This window comes from Leucopleurus acutus, assembly GCF_964270905.1.
Source record: "Leucopleurus acutus genome assembly, chromosome: 3".
NCBI lineage: Eukaryota > Metazoa > Chordata > Mammalia > Artiodactyla > Delphinidae > Leucopleurus > Leucopleurus acutus.
The window spans coordinates 82,661,749-82,686,529 of NC_139145.1; the positions used below are offsets into that span (position 1 = coordinate 82,661,749).

The 24,781-nt window shown below is 38.0% G+C and overlaps 1 protein-coding gene across 2 annotated transcripts in view; it reads right to left on the reverse strand.

Moving 5' to 3' along the window:
- The window catches only part of KCNN2 (potassium calcium-activated channel subfamily N member 2), a 186,989-nt gene that overhangs the window by 139,994 nt on the left and 22,214 nt on the right, over positions 1–24,781 (reverse strand). The window contains exon 3 of one of the 2 annotated variants that reach the window (XM_082835503.1): positions 1,870–2,288. The exons of the other annotated variant lie outside the window; for it this stretch is intronic. Coding sequence (XP_082691629.1) covers positions 1,870–2,288 — 419 coding nt within the window. The remainder of the gene's footprint in view (positions 1–1,869; positions 2,289–24,781) is intronic. 2 annotated transcript variants of the gene reach the window in all.

Consider the following 24,781-nt stretch of genomic DNA (forward strand, 5'->3'; position numbering starts at 1 on the left):
GAACTGAAGGAAATTAATTCCAAGATTGAACAGGCCCACTGGATTAAAATAGAATAACACCATGATATACCCTGGTGCAATTTTAGATCACTGATTCTAAAGGCTTCCAGAAAAAAAAAGGGGGGGATTAAAAAATGAGAATAGCATCAGACTACTGGACCCTGGATGCCAGAAGAAAATGAAGTCTTCAATATTCTTCGAGAAAGTGCTTTTCAATCTAGAGTTTTCTATCCAGCCCAGTGATCAATGAAGCAAGAGACAAGAATGAATGCTGCCATACCTGAAAGGTCTCAAAAAATATCTCTCTTACCCAGTACCTTTCCTCAGAAACTACTGGAAGATGGAGTTTCCAAAATGAGGGAATAAATGAAGAAAGAGGGAGAAATGAGGTTCAAGAAAAAAGGTACTCAACATACAAACAAGGCAAAGGAAATCCCCAATACGATGGAGAAGCAGTTTACAAAGTCTCCAGAAATTCAAGTTCAAGGTGAAATGGATAGATTTTCCCCAATATATAAATCCAATATAGAAAACTGAGCAAATAAAAAGAGGCAATTAATTCCAGAGAAAATTTTAAAAATGTGCAGAAAAGGCAAAATGTTTATAGTATACTACATAGTTCAACTACAAGTGCAGTTCGCATAGTCATAATAATGTAAATATGCAATATGGATTATTGGTGTTTACATAACTTACCGAGAAGAAAAATTACTTTTTTGGGGGGTAGATTCGGGAAAGTGTGTACATGAAAGTGAAAGAAAACTAAAACTCCAATTTCCCTAAAAATCTAGATGAAAAATCTAAAGGTAGCATATAAGCAATGCCATTTAGAAATATGGAAAGCAATTACTAAAGAAATGGCTGAAGGAATTTAAAGTGATTGCTTCTGGAAAGTAGAAATGGGTGAGGTGTGTTCTGAGTTTGCTATTTTTGCAACAATTCTCATACAGATATTTCCTTTGTTAAACTATTTGTGTGTGTGTATATGAATGTTTGATTTTCAAAAACTAAATTTAAAAATACCTAGCTACTACAAACACCAACATCCTAATATTTAACAGTTCTATAAACTCCTAAGTCATTCCTATATGTCTATTGCTAATTTCAACTGGAATTTTCTTCACCAAGGTCACAAGAGGTTCCCCCCTCATTATGATAGAGTTCCTCCTGTTTACATAACAAATCTATTTTTGCTTGTTCGTTAAATGGCAAGGTTAACATCACAGATGCTCTGATTAACCTAGACTCACTGAACAGTTTCTGAGTTCTGAGACCGTGTCTAGGCTCTACACCACCAGAGCTCTTCAGACAATAAAACAAATACACACAGTCTCTTTTCACTAACTGTTGAGAGGTCAATAAAACCAAATATACACCTATAAGCCCCTTACCAGTAATCACGTGAACGCTGTTATAAATAGGCACTACAATCAACAAACCACTTTGAGACATTCCCTGAAGTTCAGACATCTTGCATCCCCACTTTTCCACTGGATTTCTGTCTCAACAATAATCAATACTATAACCAAAGAGGTGCCAAAATGATTCAGTATTACCGTTAAACAAATGTTTCTGATGGAAGTCTCCTATGCAATTTGTAGGTCTCCAAGTTTTGACAAGAATTATAAAGGCAGCCCTCTACTGAAAACTGATTAACTTAGAAAAGAAAATACATAATCATCAAGACATTGCTGTATGCAAGGTATCTTAAGAAAAGTTCTGTCACACTCATTTAAAAGAAGCACATTAGAGAACCCCAGATTTTCAAGAGCGAGTCTCTACATACCTCTAGTCTAAAATGCATTCTTTCTCCCACTTTCAAGGACACCATAAGACAAATTATGTTCTCAGGAAAAGAAACAAACTTACCTTTCACAAGCTCGGACAGTCCACGCAGCAATTATCCATAATGAGATACTAAAAACCAAGAGTACAGTTCCTGGGCATATAGTCATTAAAGTCTTCATAACAAAACGCGTATTGAAGTTTATCTTATTAAGTGCTCCAATGCTTCTAGAAGAGGCATCAGTGAAAAGTTTGCTGTGTAAAAGCATGACTCTGGCAATCAGATAGAGTCTTAAGAACATTGGTATAGATAAAATAATATCCACATCAGCAGTGGTGGTGGATGGGGCATAGGAGAAGGCAAGCCGGGCCGTCCATGTGAACGTATAATTCCCAGGTATGGGATGAATAGCACACACCAGTATTTCCAAGCAGATGAAGAAAATACGCTCATAAGTCATGGCTATTCTCCAGTCATCTGCTCCATTGTCCACCATGAACAACTGAAAAAATAAAGTAGAAAATCAGCTTCAGTATGGCATGAATGGTCCACAAGTGTTAGTGCAGATTTTTAAAATACATAACAGGTAGGTGACTTTTAGCAATCATGGCGAGCTCTAGGTCATAACTTCTAAATGCTAGCCCACGCACCTCAACGGAGAGTAGCCCCCGCTCGCCGCAACTAGAGAAAGCCCGCGTGCAGCAATGAAGACCCAATGCAGCCAAAAATAAATAAATAAATAAATTTTAAAATAATAAATAAATAAATGCTAGCCAGGTGCACTATTTTAAGAAATTGGTATTGGCACAAAAGGAGAACTTTATTTTGTTAACAATTAAAATTACAAACTTGCTATACAGGAGCCGAAGATATTTTGGAGTCCATGCCCCTGGACAATCACATTAGTGACATCATTTTAAAATAAGGGGCTTGGGCCTGTCAGTAATGTATCTCCTCCTTAGATGAAGTCAGAAGGACTTTCCTTATAACAAGTTGCTCTCCTCTTTCAGGGTCTGGATCTAAACCTTGCACAATTCTAGCCATATTCTCAGTGAAATCTATTTACAGTGCCTCTGCAATCAGTTATAACCTATAATGCAACAATGCCTGAGTGTTCTTAAAGGAAATCTTATTCTTGGCTTCTGAGAGGAAATCACAAGGGACCATAGTCAAATGTGGCAAAAACATTTCTTCCAGCTTCCTCGCTCCTGCTCTATTTTTTATCTCTTTTCTTCTGCTCTCCCATAGCCTTCCCTTGGATTATTAATTTGTTTTCCATCTTTCTTTCTCTAATAAAGTTTCCTTTTTCCTATTTCTGTCATTCTTCACTCCACAATGAAAGAAAACGAAAAGAAAAGAAAGAAAAAGGAGATAGATAGACGATAGATAGATAGACCAACCGACCATAAAAGGAACAGAAAAGAATGTTTCCTGTCTTTGCTGGTTTTTCAGTAAACAAGTCCCCCAGGCTCTAGTCCATAAACAACCAAAGGCATCTGGAAATGTGTGGTGACATTTCTGACTGCCGCAGTGACTTGTGAAGGCTACTGGCATTTAGAGCCAGGAAGCCAGCGGTGCCAAGCAGGCTGAGATTCTAAGAGTCCCACGCACAAAAAAGACCTGTCTGCCCAGAATGCCGACAGTGCTCCCCCACTGAGAAAGATGACATATTCTTTGCCTTTTGGTAAGTAGCCAACTTATGTAGAAAGCATGAGATGAAAGCAACCCAAGTGAGAACAGTGTGTTCTCAGGTAAGTGAGTCGCAAAGGAAGGTGGCTGAGCAGACCCCCAGGATGACTAGATTCTATGATCTCTGCTCCTCTGGGGTCAAAAGAGAGTCATTTTCCCACCACTTAAATGGTTACAAATTCCCATTCTAGGGTAATTATTCTGCAGGTCCTAGCTACTGCCCATGCTGTTACTCAAACACTGCCATCAGTGCTACTTTGCAAGGACAGGAATTTGAGGACAAAAATGATCACTTCTTTCTGGTACTTCAAAAAGTTAGAGAATAAGCAGCATCCCTTGTCAAAATTTTAACAAATTAAGTTATGGCAACATAATGGCTGTGGGTATGCCTTTATCATATCTTTTCATCTAGGGACCTCAAAGTGTTTGATAAATAAATGCTAACAGACAGTACAAATTAGATTTTCCAGTGTCCAATAAAGAAACAGATCCTAAATAAAGCTGCCAAGCTGGCTATATAAATATTCCTGTTCAGTTCACCACTTTCAATACCACGTTGGCATAAAGGATTTCATTAATAAAGATATACAAAAGATTGTATAGAAAAAATGGTAGACATCTTCTAAACTCTATATCAGTAAGTATTTACTGGGTACTTTATAACTCTAAAGGAATGTGACCCCAAAACCTTTTAAGGTGTTTATGTCCAAAAGAATGTATCCCTCCAACTAGTTACTTTGAGAGGCTCTGTATATTCTAGAGATGCTATCACTGCTCTCTTTGTAAACTGCTATCAGGGCCTAGTATAAGTCACGTAAGAAAAACAGTATTGTTATTTAAATCTACATTTCCATTTCTACCAAAAATGGTATTACCCAGTTTGTCTACTTTCTTCACCAAACATGGCTCTTAACGACTTGGCAAAAAATCAAATCCACCCCCAAAAGGAGTACCAAGCACGAAGACTCCGGCTGAGCACAGTTCCAAGACAGGCTTTGCCCACACCATTCTGGGCAACAGCAGCTTAAGGGCAGAATGAGTACCTTCCCAGGTAAGTGGTAAAGAAATGTATAATTCTCATCTATTACTTCCAGTCTCATACCTTTCTAGGCCTGGCCCTCCTCCCATCACTTAGATAAGAGCACTTGTTCCTCTGACCTCAGGTTACTCTCTTTTTCCAGGCCCCTTTGCATTGACCCCTCTGCTCACTTCCCTAACTAGGCTGGCTCTCTCTATTCTTTACCATCACTTCAACCATTATGTCATCGGTATTCTCAGCAGCCTTCTCCTTTATATTCTGGTGGACCTGCCCTGGTAACTTTACATCTAAGACCTGCAGGTGGGCTGGGGTCACCACATGCCTGCGCCTTTAAACTCAACTGAACACTTAGCATCCCTGTGATCATGCCCCAGCTCCCTATAGCTTCTGCCCTGAAAAATCATCTTTCTCCTCTAGAGCCAATTTTGTTCCCCTGTCAGTACACTTTCCCCCAGTATCAGAAATACCTCTACTTTATACTTCAGCCACAAACTCAAGTACATCTCACCTTTTCTCCTTATTTCCCTTCTCTTTTGTTCCACCTATTTAAAGCGATGTTACACGAAAACCCAGTTCTCCTGCACTGACAGCCTAGTTCCTATGCTTTCTCTCTCTCAGCAGAGTATACAAGCAAGTTCAAATCTGTACTGTTCATTAAAATCAAAGCAACACAAACAAACAAGGACTCCCACTGGCTCTATGTCTGCCCTAAGCAGTGTTCATTTTCTCACTTTTCTTTCATGCCTCAACACCCCCATGGGGCTTCTATCCTCATCACCCCACCAATATAGCTCTTGCTAAGGGTCACTCAAAATACCTTAATTATGAGATCTGGTCCTTCCATCTTAATTTTTATCTCACTTGATCTGATATAAATCACTCCTTCCTTCCTAAAAAAGATCTTTTCTCTTGGCTTCTGTGACATATTGCTTTCTTCATCTGCTGCCATGCTGAAGAATCCATCTCAGTTTCCTTAAAAAGCACCTTCCTCCTCCCCATTCAAGTGCCCCTGCTCTACTGAGGTCCATCTCTGACTCTTCTTTCTGTACTTTCCTAGGTGATCCCTTCCCTGCCTTTTATCTCCACCACCAGATTCCTCCTACTGGAAGCCATCCTCCATCCTCCAATGATCTTCTGAAAATGTAAATTATATAATCTTGCCGTCAAGATTAAAACCATTCCAAGTCCCCCATTCGGCAATCTGGTTTTGCCTTTCTATTCAATCTCATTGCCCATTACTCTTCTTACATTTTCCTCTGGTTGCAGATTTCAGAACATACTACCTTAATTGTGCCTCTATGTCCTTGTACATTCTGTCTTAAGGACTGGAAAGTCTTTCCACCTAGCAAATTCTTATTCCTTTAAGACCAATTCCACAGCCTCCTCCTTTGGGACACTGTCCAGGCCCCAGACAAATCTGCAAAACTCCCCCCTTTGTTACACCATGATCCCTGTATGTGTCTCTTATTGATGCTACCACAGAGGACAATAGGATTTTTTTGTCAGACTGTCACCCCTACTTGTCTGTGAGGCTCCTTGAGGACATGATCCACATCTACCTGGTAGAGAATAATAAACACCTGGAAAATGAACTACCTTGATATTTCTCAGTTAATATTGATTAATCACTGGACAGGTCCTAACACTAATGATACATGCTCATGGGAGATGAGAATACTAATGCAGAACATAAGTGAAATAAATCTATGACATTTTCCAAATTGGTACAGAACACATCCTATTAAACGTTCAGGCATTGCAGCAGCATAATTGTGCAATTCCATAACAAGTTCAGTAACATCCCCAGAGAAAATTTCTATCATGTAGTTGCTTTCTACTATCAGGGGTTTAATCAACACCTAAAATGATTTTAATTCTTGGTTTTATCACAGCACATACTTCAATGTCAAAGTTAAGAAAGAAATATTTCCTCTACTCTTCACATAATCCCCACCCTTAATTGCTGCTTACTCCTTTAGTTTATTCATTTATTTAATAAATATCCAGTGTACTGAATACTCACTATGTGCCAGGCGCTGTGCTACGTACTAGCCACACAGTAGGATTTAGAGCAGAGAGTCTGCCCCATGGAACTAACTTTCACCAGGAAAGAAAGACAAAATCAAAAAAGCAGACCTAAAGCAATTTAATGAAGTAATTATGCCTGTGGACACTGTGATGAAGGAAACAAATAAGAGATGAAATAAAGAACAATAAATTGGTGGTGACAGCAGATGTGGTCACCAGGGAAGACATTTTGAGAAGTACCATTTAAGGCAACACCTGGACAAAGAGAAAAGCCAGTCATATAAACTGCCAGGAGAAGAACATTCTAGGCAGAGGAAATAGCACATGTAAAGGCCATGGGCTATAAAAGCTTAGTATGCTTAAGGAAATGAAAGAACACCAGAGTGGCTGAAAGTTAACGGTCAAGGGGAAGAGTGAAAGGAGATGAGCTTGAAGAGCCAAAGATGGACCAGACATGCAGGACCTTGTTGGCCATAGTGTCAAGACTGGATTCCAGTCCAAGTGCAGCGGGAATCCACTGAAAGGTATTAAGCAGAGGAATGACATGATGTGATTTACAGATAAAAGGGCTGATCCTACTGCTGTGGGAAAACCAGAGTTTACAAGGGAGGATACTAGTTAGGAAGTTCTATTGCATCTGATTAGTTGTAGTTAGCATCCCCCTGACCTAGACCAGGGTGAGTAGGGGTTGCCATGGAAATGCATATAGTGGGTGCACTAGAAATATAGTTTGGAGATCTTGCTAGAATTTGCCGATGGGCTGAATGTGGGAGTGATTAAAAAAAAAAAGAATCATAGACAACTGAGTTTCTACTCTGTCAAACACAGTGGATGTCTGTGCCACTTCCTGAATATAATGGGTCGGATGTAAGGAGTGGGGAGGTTCCATTTTGGCCACTGTCATCTGAGTACAGATGCCAAGTAGGCAGCAGGATATGCAAGTCACTCAGAGGAGAAGTCTGGACTATTGAAATAAATTTGGAAGGTGTCAATATTTAGGTAGTTTTATGAGATCAAAAGAAAAATTAGAGAAAAGAAAGAGGACAGGACACAAGGCCAAGTCCTGAGGAACCCCAAATGTGGAGAGCAGCTGGAAGGTCAAGCCCTTCTGTGAAGCAGGAAGAAAAGAAAGTGTTATTTTTGGAGTCAAGGGTGAGGGCTGTCAATTATTAACTGTAAAATAATATTTACCAAATTCAGAGCTATGTTAATGTACTTAATATTCTATACAGAAAATGAAAACACTCTAAACATCACAGGTTTTCATCATCTGATTCCATGTCGAGTTAAAATCCAACTGTAAAAATACTCCCATTACATTCCATATGATCCATATAATATATATATATATATGATCTCTTTTAGGCTACCTTGTGGGGGAGTTAAAGTCATCAAAATGACACATGAAACCATCTCTATATTCATTTATCATTTTGATGTTGATAAAAGAAGAAAGATTTTAGGGCAAAAGCATGACAGTTTCATCTACTTTAATTCTAGAGCTGTGGTTAATGGTCTTTGCCAAAGTAAAGTAACTTGTAGGCACAACAGAATATGCCCTATGAATATATCCCACCACAAGCTTGAACTTTCCAGTGCAACTGCTTTATATTTGCTCAGATACTCCAAAAATAATCTACTTCAAGCTCATTGTCCAAGGTGAACTGGCAGTGAGAGTCATCAGCAGGAAGAAGGTGGGAGAGGTCTGACATAGTGATCAGGTCACATGCTGGCACGGGAAACTCTGCTCAGCCAGCTCAGGAGAGCGAGGGGCTCAGCTGCAGAAGCCTCAGCTGCCTTTGACATGTGATTTTCCTCTTCAATGAGGCTGAAAGCTCTATGGTCTGATCTGGGCCAGTGTCTTACATATCCTGAGTTTCCTTTCTGGTAGAGAATTCACAGCAGGGCTCAGCAAAATAGTGGTGCTTGAAAATCATTCTGAATAAAATAAATTTAGGCATGTATTTGTTAAGAAAGTAAATATAGGTAGAATAGCCAAAAAAACTCTGAAAAGAAACAGTAATAGGGAGAAGCAGCTCTGATAGATTATTAGACAAATTAATGATTGAAACCATGTGGTACTGGCACATAAAATAACAGAGAGGCCAATGGGACAGGACAGAAAGTTCAAACTAGACCCAACACACTGGGGATTTCACAGGATTATAAAGGCAGACAATCAAATCAGTGGGGAAAACACAGTTTATTAAAAAATGATTTGGGGACAACTAAACAGCCATCTAGAGAAACATAAAGTTGAAAGGATGCCTCATAGCAAATACATCAAGAACAATTCCTGGCGGAGGAAAGATTTAGATGTAAAAATGAAACTATTAACATATTAGAAGAAATCATGTGAGAATTATTTTGCAAGCTCACTAAAAGGAAGGCCTTTTTATTTATTTATTTATTTAAGTATAGTTGATTTACAATGTTGTGTTAGTTTCAGGAGTACAGCAAAGTGATTCAGTTATACATACATATGTATTTTCTTTTTCATATTCTTTTCTATTATGGTTAGGAAGGCCTTTTAGCTCTGACAAAAACACCAGAGTCTTAAAAGAAAATACTGATACATTTTTGGATTGACTACACTAATCTTTTGCTTTCTGCACCTGGCCAAAACTATAACAAAGAGAATAAAAAAGACAAACACCAAATCATGCAGAAACTCTTCACAACTGTTACCACAAAAAACTAATTTCCCCAACTGTATAAAATTTCTTATAAATCCTTAAGAAAGAGATGAGCAGCCTAACAGAAAAATAAACAAAGGATACAAACAGCAGGTCATGGAAAAGGAACTAAAAATAGCTCTTAAACCTATATTTAAAAAAGATGCTCAACTTCAATCATAAGAGGAAAATGTGATACCATGTTTTTGAGCTGTCATATTGAACAATACTAAAAGTTTTATAACACACTATATTAGTGAAGGTGTGGAGAAACAGGAAATCTCATACATTGTAGGTGGAAGTGTAAATCGGTATAAACCCTGGGAGGGCAATTTATCACGTCATAAATGTACATACTCTTTGATCATGCAATTTCATTTCCTTAGATGAAATTTGTCCTGTTGACATATTTACCCATGTGAGAGCAAACATGTATGATCATTTGTTACAGCACTGATTGTATATTAGCAAAGACTAGAAATAAGCTCAATATCCACTAACAGGAAAGAGGGTTAAACAAATTAGAGATGTCTACAAAATGGAATAATATGCTGTTAAAAAAAAGATGATAAAATTGTTATATACTATTTAAGAAAGTGGTCTACTTTTTTTTTAAACATCTTTATTGGAGTATAATTGCTTTACAATGGTGTGTTAGTTTCTGCTTTACAACAAAGGAAATCAGTTATACATATACATATATTCCCATATCTCTTCCCTCTTACAACTACCTCCCTCCCACCCTCCCTATCCCACCCCTCTAGGTGGTCACAAACCACCTAGCTGATCTCCCTATGCCATGCAGCTGCTTCCCACTAGCTATCCACCCTACATTTGGTAGTGTATACATGTCCATGCCACTCTCTCACTTCATCACAGCTTACTCTTCCCCCTCCCCATATCCTCAAGCCCATGCTCTAGTAGGTATGTGTCTTTATTCCCGTCCTACCCCTAGGCTCTTCATGACATTTTTTTTTCTTAGATTCCATATATATGTGTTAGCATACGGTATTTATTTTTCTACTTCAGACTTACTTCACTCTGTATGACTGAGTCCAGGTCCACCCACCTCACTACAAATAACTCAATTTCATTTCTTTTTAAGGTTGAGTAATATTCCATTGTATATATGTGCCACACCTTCTTTATCCACATCTTCTTTATCCATTCATCTGTTGATGGACACTTAGATTGCTTCCATGTCCTAGCTATTGTAAATAGAGCTGCAATGAACATCTTGGTACATGACTCTTTTTGAATTATGGTTTTCTCAGGGTATATGCCCAGTAGTGGGATTGCTGGGTCATATGGTAGTTCTATTTGTAGATTTTTAAGAACCTCCATACTGTTCTCCATAGTGGCTGTATCAATTTATTCCCACCAACAGTGCAAGAGGGTTCCCTTTTCTCCACACCCTCTCCAGAATTTATGTTTCAAGATTTTTTCATGATGGCCATTCTGACCAGTGTGAGATGATATCTCACTGTAGTTTTGATTTGCATTTCTCTAATGATTAATGATGTTGAGCATTCTTTCATGTGTTTGTTGGCAATCTATATATCTTCTTTGGAGAAATGTCTATTTAGGTCTTCTGCCCATTCTTGGATTGGGTTGTTTGGATTTTTGTTATTGAGCTGCATGAGCTGCTTGTAAATTTTGGAGATTAATCCTTTGTCAGTTGCTTCATTTGCAAATATTTTCTCCCATTCTGAGGGTTGTCTTTTGGTCTTGTTTATGGTTTTCTTTGCTGTGCAAAAGCTTTTAAGTTTCATTAGGTACCATTTGATTATTTCTGTTTTTACTTCCATTGCTCTAGCAGGTGGGTCAAAAAGGATCTTGCTGTGATTTATGTCACAGAGTGTTCTGCCTATGTTTTCCTCTAAGAGTTTGATAGTGTCTGGCCTCACATTTAGGTCTTTAATCCATCTTGAGTTTATTTTTGTGTATGGTGTTAGGGAGTGTTCTAATTTCATATGTACCTGTCCAGTTTTCCCAGCACCACTTATTGAAGAGGCTGTCTTTTCACTACTGTATATTCTTGCCTCCTTTATCAAAGATAAGGTGACCATATGTGCATGGGTTTATCTCTGGGTTTTCTATCCTGTTCCATTGATCTATATTTCTGTTTTTGTGCCAGTACCATACTGTCTTGATTACTGTAGCTTTGTAGTGTAGTCTGAAGTCAGGGAGCCTGATTCCTCCAGCTCCATTTTTCGTTCTCAAGATTGCTTTGGCTATTTGGGGTCTTTTGTGTTTCCATACAAATTGTGAAATTTTTTGTTCTAGTTCTGTAAAAAATGCCAGTGGTAGTTTGATAGGGATTGCATTGAATCTGTAGATTGCTTTGGGTAGTAGAGTCATTTTCACAATGTTGATTATTCCAATCCAAGAACATGGTATATCTCTCCATCTATTTGTATCATCTTTAATTTCTTCCATCGGTGTCTTATAATTTTCTGCATACAGGTCTTTTGTCACCTTAGATAGGTTTATTCCTAGATATTTATTCTTTTTGTTGCAATGGTAAATGGGAGTATTTTCTTCATTTCACTTTCACATTTTTCACCATTAGTGTATAAGAATGCCAGATATTTCTGTGCATTAATTTTGTATCCTGCTACTTTACCAAATTCATTGATTAGCTCTAGTAGTTTTCTGGTAGCATCTTTAGGATTCTCTTTGTATAGTATCATGTCATCTGCAAACAGTGACAGCTTTACTTCTTCTTTTCCGATTTGGATTCCTTTTATTTCTTTTTCTTATCTAATTGCTGTGGCTAGAACTTCCAAAACTATGTTGAATAAGAGTGGTGAGAGTGGGCAACCTTGTCTTGTTCCTGATCTTAGTGGAAATGGTTTCAGTTTTTCACCATTGAGGATGATGTTGGCTGTGGGTTTGTCATATATGGCCTTTATTATGTTGAGGAAAGTTCCCTCTATGCCTACTTTCTGCAGGGTTTTTATCATAAATGGGTGTTGAATTTTGTCAAAAGCTTTCTCTGCATCTACTGAGATGATCATATGGTTTTTCTCCTTCAATTTGTTAATATGGTATATCACGTTGATTGATTTGCGTATATTGAAGAATGCTTGCATTCCTGGAAAAAAGCCCACTTGATCATGTTGTATGATCCTTTTAATGTGCTGTTGGATTCTGTGTGCTAGTACTTTGTTGACGATTTTTGCATCTATGTTCATCAGTGATATTGGCCTGTAGTTTTCTTTCTTTGTGACATCCTTGTCTGGTTTTGGTATCAGGGTGACGGTGGCCTCATAGAATGGGTTTGGGAGTGTTCCTCCCTCTGCTATATTTTGGACGAATTTGAGAAGGATAGGTGTTAGCTCTTATCTAAATGTCTGATAGAATTCACCTGTGAAGACATCTGGTCCTGGGCTTTTGTTTGTTGGAAGATTTTTAATCACAGTTTCAATTTCAGTGCTTGTGATTGGTCTGTTCATATTTTCTATTTCTTCCTGGTTCAGTCTTGGCAGATTGTGCATTTCTAAGAAGTTTTCCATTTCTTCCAGGTTGTCCATTTTATTGGTATAGTGTTGCTTGTAGTAATCTCTCATGATCTTTTATATTTATGCAGTGTCAGTTCTTACTTCTCCTTTTCATTTCTAATTATATTGAATTGAGTCTTCTCCCTTTTTTTTTTTGATGAGTCTGGCTAATGGTTTATCAATTTTGTTTATCTTCTCAAAGAACCAGCTTTTAGTTTTATTGATCTTTGCTATCATTTCCTTCATTTTTTTTTCATTTATTTCTAATGTGATCTTTACGATTTCTTTCCTTCTGCTAAATTTGGGGTTTTTTTTGTTCTTCTTTCTCTAATTGCTTTAGATGCAAGGTTAGGTTGTTTTTTTGAAATGTTTCTTGTTTCTTAAGGTAGGATTGTTTGTTATAAACTTCCCTCTTGGAACTGCTTTTGCTGCATCCCATAGGTTTTGGGTCATCGTGTCTCCATTGTCATTACATAATGATCAAGGGATCGATCCAAGAAGAAGATATAACAATTGTAAATATTTATGCACCCAACATAGGAGCACCTCAATACATAAGGCAAATACTAACAGCCATAAAAGGAGAAATCGACAGTAACACAATCATAGTAGGGGACTTTAACACCCCACTTTCACCAATGGACAAATCATCCAAAATGAAAATAAATAAGGAAACACAAGCTTTAAATGATACATTAAACAAGATGGACTTAATTGATATTTATAGGACATTCCATCAAAAAACAACAGAATACACATTTTTCTCAAGTGCTCATGGAACATTCTCCAGGATAGATCATATCTTTGGTCACAAATCAAGCCTTGGTAAGTTTAAGAAAGTTGAAATCATATCAAGTATCTTTTCCCACCACAACGCTGAGACTAGATATCAATTACAGGAAAAGAGCTGTAAAAAATACAAGCACATGAAGGCTAAACAATATACTACTTACTAACGAAGTGATCACTGAAGAAATCAAAGAGGAAATCAAAAAATACCCAGAAACAAATGACAATGGAGACACGACGACCCAAAACCTATGGGATGCAGCAAAAGCAGGTCTACTTTCTTAAAGTCACTCAGTTTAACAAACAAACAAAAAAGGCATTCTATATGCTACTAATTGTATAGCTTTGTTAAGGGAAGAACATATAGTCATCTTTGCATGTGCATAAAATATCTTTGAAAGAATATTCTAGAACTTAATGAGAAGTGTTGCTTAAGGGAGGTAAACTGAGTGGCTGGGGATGAGAGATGGAAGGGAGACTTTTAATTATTTTACTTTTTAATTTACTTTTAATTATTTTTAATACTCATTTTGGAAACATGTGAATAAATAAATGTAAGTTAATTAATAACAAAAATAAGGGAAAATGATTGTTAAAGAAGAGAGGAAGGGAAAATGAGGATGACTGAGGTCATGAGACATTCAAATGCACCCTAACAAATAGTTTACATGTGCAAACCTGCTAAACTAAAGAACAGTAACTGACATTCAAAACAGCAATCTACAGAACCAAATACACTGAATACAGTTTTTATCTAAAATATTCTGCTTACCAAGGCAAGACCCTGAACCATTACTTCACACAACTGTTTTCAACAGGATGAACAAAGATAAGATTTCTTGGTTAACCTTTAAACCAAATATTCAATAAAACCGAGCTCTCTTTTCCATTCAGTTACTGAATGCTTCTATTTGTAAGGTTCTATGAATACAAAGATTAAAAAGTGTTTGATGAGGAAGTGAAATATAAACGAATGACTACAGTGCTAGTGGAAATTGCCAGAACAAAGGTGTGAAGAAGATACTGAGAAAATACAGAGGAGGCTCCATCATAGACTAGTACACAGTACCCACCCCTCCCTTCCACTGCTATTGCTTGGACTCTTCATATAACTGAGGACTATGAACTTCCAAGTTGAGTTCTAGGATATCTGGGGGATAATGGCCCAAAAGAAAACACACAAAATGTATTCATCCAAAAAAGAAGCTCTTTCCTCAGGAAACAGCTTTTGGATGAAATAGAGTGAAAAGCCACTAGAGAGGCAAGACAAATGATGAGGATTTCTTCATTAAGGCATTGCCAAGACTAAGTCAACACAGAATTCAGACCACAACTGCCTTACAGAGTAGGTCAAAGGACAAACAGGGGAAGAGAGAAGATGTCCATGGTTTCACTGAGATTTCCTACAAGGCTCTCAGCCCAGGACTGTGGGAGGAAAAAACAGAAAAGCTATGTCCAGAACGCACATTCAATGTTCATTCCTGAGCCAACTGGGAAGAAACAAGCAATGCTGATGTCTGTCATTCCCTCATCACCCACCCTGTGGTCTTTCCTCACTTGTGGAGCCTCTTGCTCATTCCAGCAGCCCTGTGCACTCATGCTGTCCTGAGAGTTTTCTGCATCCAAGGAGGAGGATTTCAAAACTAATACAGTAAAATATTAATCACTGAATTGCTAACTCCTTCCTGGGTGGAGAGTGTAAAGAACTTGCCCGGAATGCAGGAAACCAAGGCTCAGATTCCAGAGAGTCTAACTGGTTATATGACTTTGGAAAGTCATCCAAACTTCATGGACTTATTTCCATGACCGGTAAAATGGAGATAATGTTATTAGCCATCTCTGAAAGTGTTATAATGATGAAATGAACACACAGCATACATTGTGGCCAACACTGTTCCCTGGCTAAGCCAGTGCCATTCCCCTCCCTCTTCTCTCTTGCCCATCTCCATTCTAGAAATATCCACTTTCCCAGACTCTTTCCAGGTATGTGTAGCTATGAGATGTAGTTGTGACCAGAGGTTATAAGCCAAAGGTTGCTGGAGGACTTACTAGAATGTCTTTGCTTTTTTGGATAAAAATGACATCTGGCTGGCAAAGCACTCTTTGTTCCCTTCCTCTGTCCCTAAATAGAGGTGATACCTGGGTCTGCAGCAGCTATCTTGTGACAATAAGAAAAAGGCCAAAAGGATCATGGTTATCGCAGTCCTGATATCTTAAGCCACTGAGCCAGCAACCATGTACCCTATTTGTTTAAGCCACTGTTAGCTGGGTTTTCTGTTATTTGAGCAGCTAAAAGTATGCTACATTTAATTTAATATACATTAAAGTGCTATGTAAAGGTCTATAAAAATAAAGAATAATCATTAAGTTAAACACTTAATAGAGAGAGCAGCCAATAATTCAAAAGGGACGCATCTCAAATACTGGAATTTAAGGCACAATAATTATTGAGTGGTAGCGTTATTTCTGGGTGGGAGGCTTTTGTTCATGCCTTTTAAATATCAACCAACTGCTCAGAATATCATATAGTGTGACTCATAGGAAATACACACACACGTTCTGGAGCCAGAGAAGCTTGGATTTAATTTCTGACTAGCTAGCGATTTGGGGGCAAGATACTTAATCTCTCTAAACCTCAGCTTGCTCATCGACAAAAAAAAAAAATTAAGATAAAAGCAACCTTGTATGATTATTATGAGGCAATCACCCACTCTGCAGACCCCAGTAAAAATGACCCCATGAATAAGTAATAATATTCCACAGATCCTCAATTGGGGCAAGAACATGAATTAAATATTAACTTGTGATATGAAAATGAGAAAGTCATGGAAGAGGAGGAAGGGACGTTCATAAGGAAAGACAGATTCGAGCAAAGTCATTATTGAGAGGAGCTCTAGAAACTTCGATTGTACCTATTTTGAAAGAATTCTTATCCAGCTACAAGTTTCTGAAATTATCCTCTTCTGACTTAGACTAGGGCTTTGTCTACAAACCGAGATCCTAGACTTGTCCAGCGGGGTCCAGTGATATAAGGTTATCATAAACCCATGCCCTACTGCTCTTAAAACTTGTTTAAAATCTTAACCCCCTTTCACGTGGCTTCTCACAAATGGGCCCACATCTTCTACGGGCCACTCAGGCATTTTACACATGCTCATGTATTATTGGGTAATTATAGTCACAGTGTCTTGAAATTCATGCAAATTGTATCTAAAATTATTTTTGAACTTCCATAAAGATAGAATAATTATTTTTCCCCTTTTGGTTCTCTCAGCCGAAGTGATATGACAGAAAGCACAAAGGTGTATTGCTTGGGAGGCTGTGTTCTAGAACCTGGCTAGACTCAGGCAGATCTAGGCTTCACTCTGACCTTCTACCACTGACTAGCTCTGACCTCAGAAAAACCACTTAAACTTTCTAAGCCTGAATTTCATCATCTGATAAGATCTAATTAGAGCCTCTCTCTCATGGGACTGAAGGACAACTGGATGAGACAGTGCTCAACAAACGTTAGTTTCTTTCATAATTCATTTCAGTACTGGGTGAACAGGTGGTCTCCAATGAATGTACTCTTACTTAACTGAAAGAAGAGTAAGAAGAGGTGGACACGGACACTGACATCACTGATTATAGTATTGGAAAGGAGGAAAATCAAGATTAGAGCAAACAAGAAACTGGAATAAAATTCCTCCATGGTCAATTTTTTACTAACGTTTCATTGACATGCTTATGTTAACTGTCCATAAATTTTTGTAAGCATCCTGAAATCATTTTGGGAGTTGATAGGGGACAAACCACAAGTAAAATAAAATAACTGTGTTATGTCCTAAAGCCAGGAAATAATTGAATATGAGTGAATCAGTTGATTCTAAAAATTTAATCTGAAATAAAACCTGTATATTTTCACTTGAAGCATTACAGCAATTAATTGCTACATGGCTAAAATGTAGCATCATCACCTTAGTTATTTCAAGCACTTAAAAAACTAGCTAAAAGCCCATTCACATGTATTAGCCCATTAGCCCTTATAACAGTCCAATTAAAGCACAAGCAATTGAAAGGATTTGGTCATAGTCACATGGTGAGTTACTGAAAAGCCTGGAGTTAAAGTTCAGGTCCTCCAGAATCCACATTATTTGATGGGGGCATCAGGCTGAACTGAAAAGTTAGAAGCAAATCAAACATTTATAAAGCAAACGCTTACCCACTAATTTACATTATGATTTTGAAAGTGTCACATCTTTACTCCCTGATGATCTTAGGTGACAGTAGCTCCTCAGACCCCCTGCTTCACTGGCAGAAGCAAATACGTAAATAAATTTGCACATTACATTCAATGCCCTGTGGTAACAGAAATAGACTGCTTCCTTGTTTAGCTTTTCTCCAAGTTAGAGATTCTTCATCCAGAATACTTATTAAAAACTTTGGTTGTAACTTGGGTTGTATAGAACCTCAAATTGCACACAGTACTTGAGATGAAACTTAAAAGTTGTTTTAAAGTGTACTTAATGTACCACATGTTAATTAGGGCCTGGAACTGCTTTAACCTGTACGTGTATTAATTCACCTTAAATACATACCCTAAAAGGGTAGATAAAATTTTCATCTCTCTCTTAGGAATGAGGGAACTGAGGGGCTAGGGAGCAAGCCAGGGTTATATGGTGCTGAGGTATGGGTCTGAGATATGAACCCAAGCACTCCCGCTTCAGAATTTGTGTCCATAATAAGTCTACTGCTGCGCATCGTATAATTACCCAGTTATAAAACAATTTTTAGGAAGAAAACAGAGACAATGCTAGCAACAATATCAAACAAACCCGTGTATTATTGACAAGTTTGGTTATCTAGGGCACTAACATCCAACTAAGGTGAAACAAAGAATATACAATAAGGAAGGAAACAGCAGATTGAAGGAAGAGAATTATTATATTTAGTAAATCAGTTGTAGCAAGAAGTCCTGGCAGAGAGGAAAGATATACACAACACACAATACACACACACACACACACACACACACACGAAGCAGACACAAGGTCTTAAAAGACCCCACAGTCTTAAATCATTTAATGAAAGACCAAACAATCTTGTACAGCTCAATCACCCAAAGGACATCATGGCATTACGACACACACAATCTCACATTCCAGATAACCATGCTTCCTTGAACAAAGGCTCTGCGAGATTTAACTGATGCTCTCTTGAAAGGCAGGGGTATGTAGAATCATTATACCTCTGTCTAAATTTTAGAAAAATTTCTATCTAAACTGTTACAATAAAAGTTGGTATGGAATAAGGGATTATCATGTCCTTCAAAGTTCTAAAAGAAAAAAGAGTCAGCCTGTATACCTCTATACATAGGTAAAATCTCTTTCGGGGGAAAAAAGGTGAAAGACAGTTCAGACATAAAGATGAAGAGCAGAATGGCTGCTAAAGGATTTACTACAAGCTCTGGAAATAGGACCCAGAAAGGAGTTGGAAGAGGGAAGCAACAGGTAAGCATGCTAGTAAATCTAAATAAAAAATTGGCTGTAAATAATTAGAGTCATCAACATCATCATAATGACTAATTTTGATGAGGTTGGAACAGCAATATATAAATAAAAAAATGGACACCAATGACATAGATGGAGGGAGGAAGGGAGATTAAATGAAGGCCTCCAAGGGTCATTATATTGCATGAAAGGAGAGAAATTCTGATTGACTTCAGACACCATGAAATATATATATTTGCTACAAATTTAAGAAAAAATTAGAGAAAAAATAAATTTTTAAAAATCCTCACATCGCCCAACATAAGGAAAGAAAGGAGAAAGACAGAAGTCATGAAAAAACGTTATGAACTCAAAGTAAATGTCAGAAATTGGTACAAAAAGAACAGTTGCTATAATTAATGTAGCTGAACGAGACTAGACATCCAAAATACAGTGCTGAGTGAAAAAAAGCAAGTGGTAAAATGATAGACACAGCATAGCATCTCTGTGAAATTTAAATAATTCCAACTACTATAGATTGTTTATAAATACACATATATTTAGTGCACACATCAAAGCATGGACTGGAAATATGTAGACACATTTCTGAATGGTATTTGCCTCTACGGAAGGAAGGGGAAAAAAATGAGACTTGGAAGAAAATAAAGAATATTTTGAGTTTGGCTGTAATGTTCTGTTTCACCTATGATAAATACAATCTGAGGGGAAAAGAAACAAAAAACTTCTACTGCTGAAGGGCAAAACCTAGGGAGTCTCTGGGAAGAATCCCTTCTGAAATGTTGGGGAATCTTGGCTCAGAGTCTCCCTCGCAGTGCTGGGATGTGCGTCCTTTCTTCTTTCCTTTCTCATGTACAACAAAAGGCTCTGTTGGAGCTGAAACCAGTGGAGAAGCTGTGAAAGAAGAAAGTCACCAGCAAGATTCTACACGCTCGGCTGCTCAGAGTCCTGGCAACTGGGAACACATCCCAGCAGTGTAAGAAACAAGAGCCCCAAGTCTGAGTACAAACCACAAGAAGAATCTTTTTTAGTTGTTGTTTATTTTTATTTTTCTAAGTTCAGCCCTCAAAGTTAGCTGCACAGAGCTTTATGAAACACGTTAAACCCAGTCTGATGACACTCAAGGTTAAGCAAAAAGGCTCTTAATTGTAGCTTAGTGTTGAATTCTCAAAACTTCCTTTTTAAAACATTCTACTTTACTCTTTCATGACTGTTGTTATATTAATAGTTACTTTCCTAGGGAGACGCAAGAGGGAAGAGATATGGGAACATATGTATATGTATAACTGATTCACTTTGTTATAAAGCAGAAACTAACACACCACTGTAAAGCAATTACACTCCAATAAAGATGTTAAAAAAAAAAGAGCTTAGCACCTAAAAAAAAAAAAAAGTTACTTTCCTGATTTGAAAACATAACAAGGTAGACCTTAGGTGGCAAGTCTGTCACAACTAGCCATGCCTGTAATTAAGTCCGAATCATGGGGACTAGCTCTGAACAGTCAGTCACGGCTGGTACTGGTGATTTTTAATAAAGACTATACATTTGTATTCTTTGGATTCAAATCAGACAAATATTCTTGTTTAGTGCTCCAATAAAGATGAAATAACCAGAGGGGTCACAATGAAGTTGGTGTTCTCCAGAGTCCCTGTTAGGTCCATTTCACTCTAATGCTCTGGGGAATGACACATACTCAGGACTTATTACATGACTGCCAACTGGCCTAACATCATACTGCATCATAAAGGCAGGCTGTAGAAAATAAGGTAAAAATAAAAACCTACCTACTTCTTAAGGGAGGTTCTCTATCAAAAAGCAGAACCACCAACCTTGTGGATAAATCAGTGGTGGTAAATAGAGAGTGGAACCAATTCCTGACAAAATAAATCTGAGAGGCAGAAAGAAAATATTATCTGTTATTTTAGCCAACTAGTTCTTTGCCTTATACACAATATCAGCTGTCCCTCCTTATATTCCTTAGGCGGTTATTTTAGAGACAAAGAAATTAAGAATGAGAAAAACAACCTCGCTCAATCTTTCAGATGACAGGAATTTTACAGTTCCATAACTCTTCTGAACATATTAAATTCAAAACTTAAGGTTATTGCCAATAAGTGAAATTGAGGATACATGATTTTTAAATGTTCAGAGAATACACAAAAATCGGAGGAAACATAAAGAAAGAAAACCAGTTTACTATATGTTTCTACACTCTAAAATTTGCAGAGATGAATGATGGAATAGTCTATTACAAATGAGACTTCAATCAAATTTAATGGAGCAAACATTTTGAGCCTATATGACATGCCAGCTGCTAGCAGAGACAGCCCATGACATCAGGGAACTCACAACAATGCAGGGGAGAAATCAGTGACAGCCCATGACATCAAGGAACTCGCAACAATGCAGGGGAGAAAAATCTGTATAAATCAGCAGTTAAAATTTTGTTCAAAGGACTCCACTGCACTCAAGCATTGTGATCTTGGGCAAGTCTCTTTATTTCCCTATACTTCACTTTCCTCAATAAAATAATAATAGCTATTTCACTAAGTTATCATATGACTATAAGACAATGCAAGTATGGCCCTTGGCATGGTCCCTGGCACACAGAAAAGGCTGAACACATATTACCTGTGTGAGTCATCATGGTTTATGATAGTATTACATAGTAGTAGGATCATGGAAAGATGCAATACAGAAGGACAACTAGGTCAGCCTATGAGGTCAGGAAAAGCTTGCCACAAGAGGGAACACTGAGCTGGGTCCAAAGGCAGATGGATGAAAGTAGTATGTTCCAGGCAAAAGGTGTAGCACATAACACACAGAAGCACAGAAAGCTGAAAGAATAGCACAGCTTTGGCTCTCCAAACAGTTTGGAACGGTTCCACTGATGTGTGTGTTTGTATTTGTGTGTGTGTGTGTGTGTGTGTGTGTGTGTGTGTGTGTGTGTGTGTGTGTGTGTCTGTGTACAGAGGTGGGGGGGGTGCTGTTAATGAATAATGGGGCTGAAGGGGTGGGAAAGATCAGATCGCAAAGAAACTTATAGGCCATGAGGATTTTGACTTTCCTTCCACAGTATTCGCTATTCGCATTGAAGGTGCTTCTCATGGTTGGTATCAGTTATATAAATCAAGATGAATATGTACTTGTACATTTCAAATCAGAAACAGTACAAGAAAAAATATTTAAGGTTTTAATGACCAGGGTTTAACTTCTGTTCAATGTTGTGGAGAAAGGGAGAAAGGGAGAGAGAAGATTAAAAAAGGGGGAGGGAAGGAAAGAAGAAAAGAAAAAAGAAGAGGAAGGAAGGAAATGAAGGAAGAAGAGGAAGGAAGGAAACAAAGGCAGGCAGGCAGGAGAGAGAACACCAATTGCCTGACAGTTGATTAAATCAGACTCCGATTTCCACAATAGCAAATGGGGCAACATATCTGCACACCTTGAATATTATGAGGTAGAGCATTTCACCACACCAAATTCATTCCACATTTATGAAAATAAACTTCCTAAGATAGTGAAAAATCTGTGCATGTAAAAAAAGCATAACTAAGATTCCCTAATGATTATTTTTGAAACTGAATAGCTTTTTTTTTTTTTTTTTTTGTGGTACACGGGCCTCTCACTGTTGTGGCCTCTCCCGTTGCGGAGCACAGGCTCCGGAAGCACAGGCTCAGCGGCCACGGCTCACGGGCCCAGCCGCTCCGTGGCATGTGGGATCTTCCCGGACCGGGGCACGAACCCGTGTCCCCTGCATCGGCAGGCGGACTCTCAACCACTGCGCCACCAGGGAAGCCCCTGAATAGCTTCTTTACTCAGAGATTCATAATTTATTTGTACAGAGAAGTGAACATAAATTATACATTTAAAATAGTTGAGACGGGATGGCATGTATGTGTCACACAGGCCACCACTCACTTCCCCATCCCATACTCACGGCAGACATGATTAATCAATCCAGATCCTCACCAGTACAGCCCTTTTGTGGCCTCAAGAATCAATCTCAAAGCTGTCCTACAGTGACAATCAACTGATAGGACTTGATGTGTGAGAGGAAACTTATTGGCCACATGCAACTAGAATACATGTCTGCTTCCCAAGAAATCTTTCCCTGAACTACTGTGCCACTTAGTTTGGTTGAACATGGGGCTACACTTGGGAAATATGTCAAAGAAAAAGTTGTGAGACCTGAATTAGGGCATTAAGATGGGAATCCCAGAGTGGAGCACAGATAAGGCACAGACTCTGATATCATAAAATTTTATTACATTCATCAGTGTTCTTTCCCATCCTTTACTTCACTTTAATGGATAATTGAACACTGGATAATGGATAATCCCAACACTGTGGCTCTTTCTGAACAAGTCCTAGAGACAGATGAAAAATACTAAATAAGACATATTTTCTAGAATGATTAATTATGGATAAAGATTGTTCTACCACAGTCTCCTTGTATCAACTATGGTGAAGTGAAAGTAACACAATGTAAAATTCAGAGGAAAAATCTCCCTTATCTACATTAAAGTAAACCAAATGTTTGAACATCATACGTTTTCAAGAAGTGGTTGCTTTATTCCATGGTTATAGCTGACACAGAAAATAGTATTTTTCTCATATATTTCAGACAAAATCACAACTAAAAGTAAGGGCCATGCTGCAAAAAGAAAAGAAAAGAACTTTTGAAGTCCTAGATCTGAATTGCATTCTCAGCCTTGCTACTCACTAGCTGGATAAGAATTATAATCTAGATAAAATGAGACAATGTATATAAATATACTCAGCACAGTCTTTGTTCATAGTAGGTATGGAGCACATATTGGTTATTCTGATACATATTAGCTATTTGACCTCTCCAAAGAATAGCTATTAAGCATGTAGCTAACAAACCCTGACCTCTGTTTTACATAGCTCAACAATTTCCACATTAATCATGGTCTTCTATTCCTACCCCATATCCACTCAAAAGGATTAAGTATTAAGTCTTCCAATATCTCCCCTTGGCCTTGTCTTTCCTTCTAAGACCATATTCATCCTCAGGCAGTCAATCTTTTTGCATATTCCTTGAAGAATACTGCTTTCATCTCATCAATAACTTAGCCATCATATTTAATTTTTGATATAATCATCAAATATCATATGAGTGCAAGAACAATAATAAAATACTGGGGCAAAACATACAGACTTTTGTAGGCTGGAAATTCAGAAACAGGAGACTTGGACTAAAAAAACCCTATCCAAACCCTTCCAATAACTGCATGAAACTCAACTAAATGGTTCTTCCACTAAAGGTCACAGATTGGTTATTACAGCTTAACACCTGGGCAATTTGGAAAACTCTTTTCTGAGATACTTATTTGTTCCTATTGACCTCAATGGTTACAGTCAAGGAGGTTCACACATTCATGAAATGTTTATTCCAACCATTTTAAAGCCAGGGAACATGATATTAAACACAAACAGCCCGGAGAGAAGCTCTGAACATGAACAAGTCCAATCGCATGGGGTTAACAGAGTGAGCTGCTAATCCTGGGAGTGGCTGATTTCCAGGGATGGACATATGACCAGTAATGTGAGAGCAGATGCCAGCTGTCCTTTAGTTTTCTGGCAGAAAGCTGAACCAATGGGCAAGGGGAACAAAAGTCTCTCATTAGACAAGAGAACTACTGACTCCTGAGAGGGAAAGAAATTCTCCCCTAGGTGACTTTTCTGTGTTAACTTTCTCTTTTTGTCTCTAACATCCAGAGAAAGAGGCATTTATGCGAGCACCTGAAAGCTTGCATAGAAA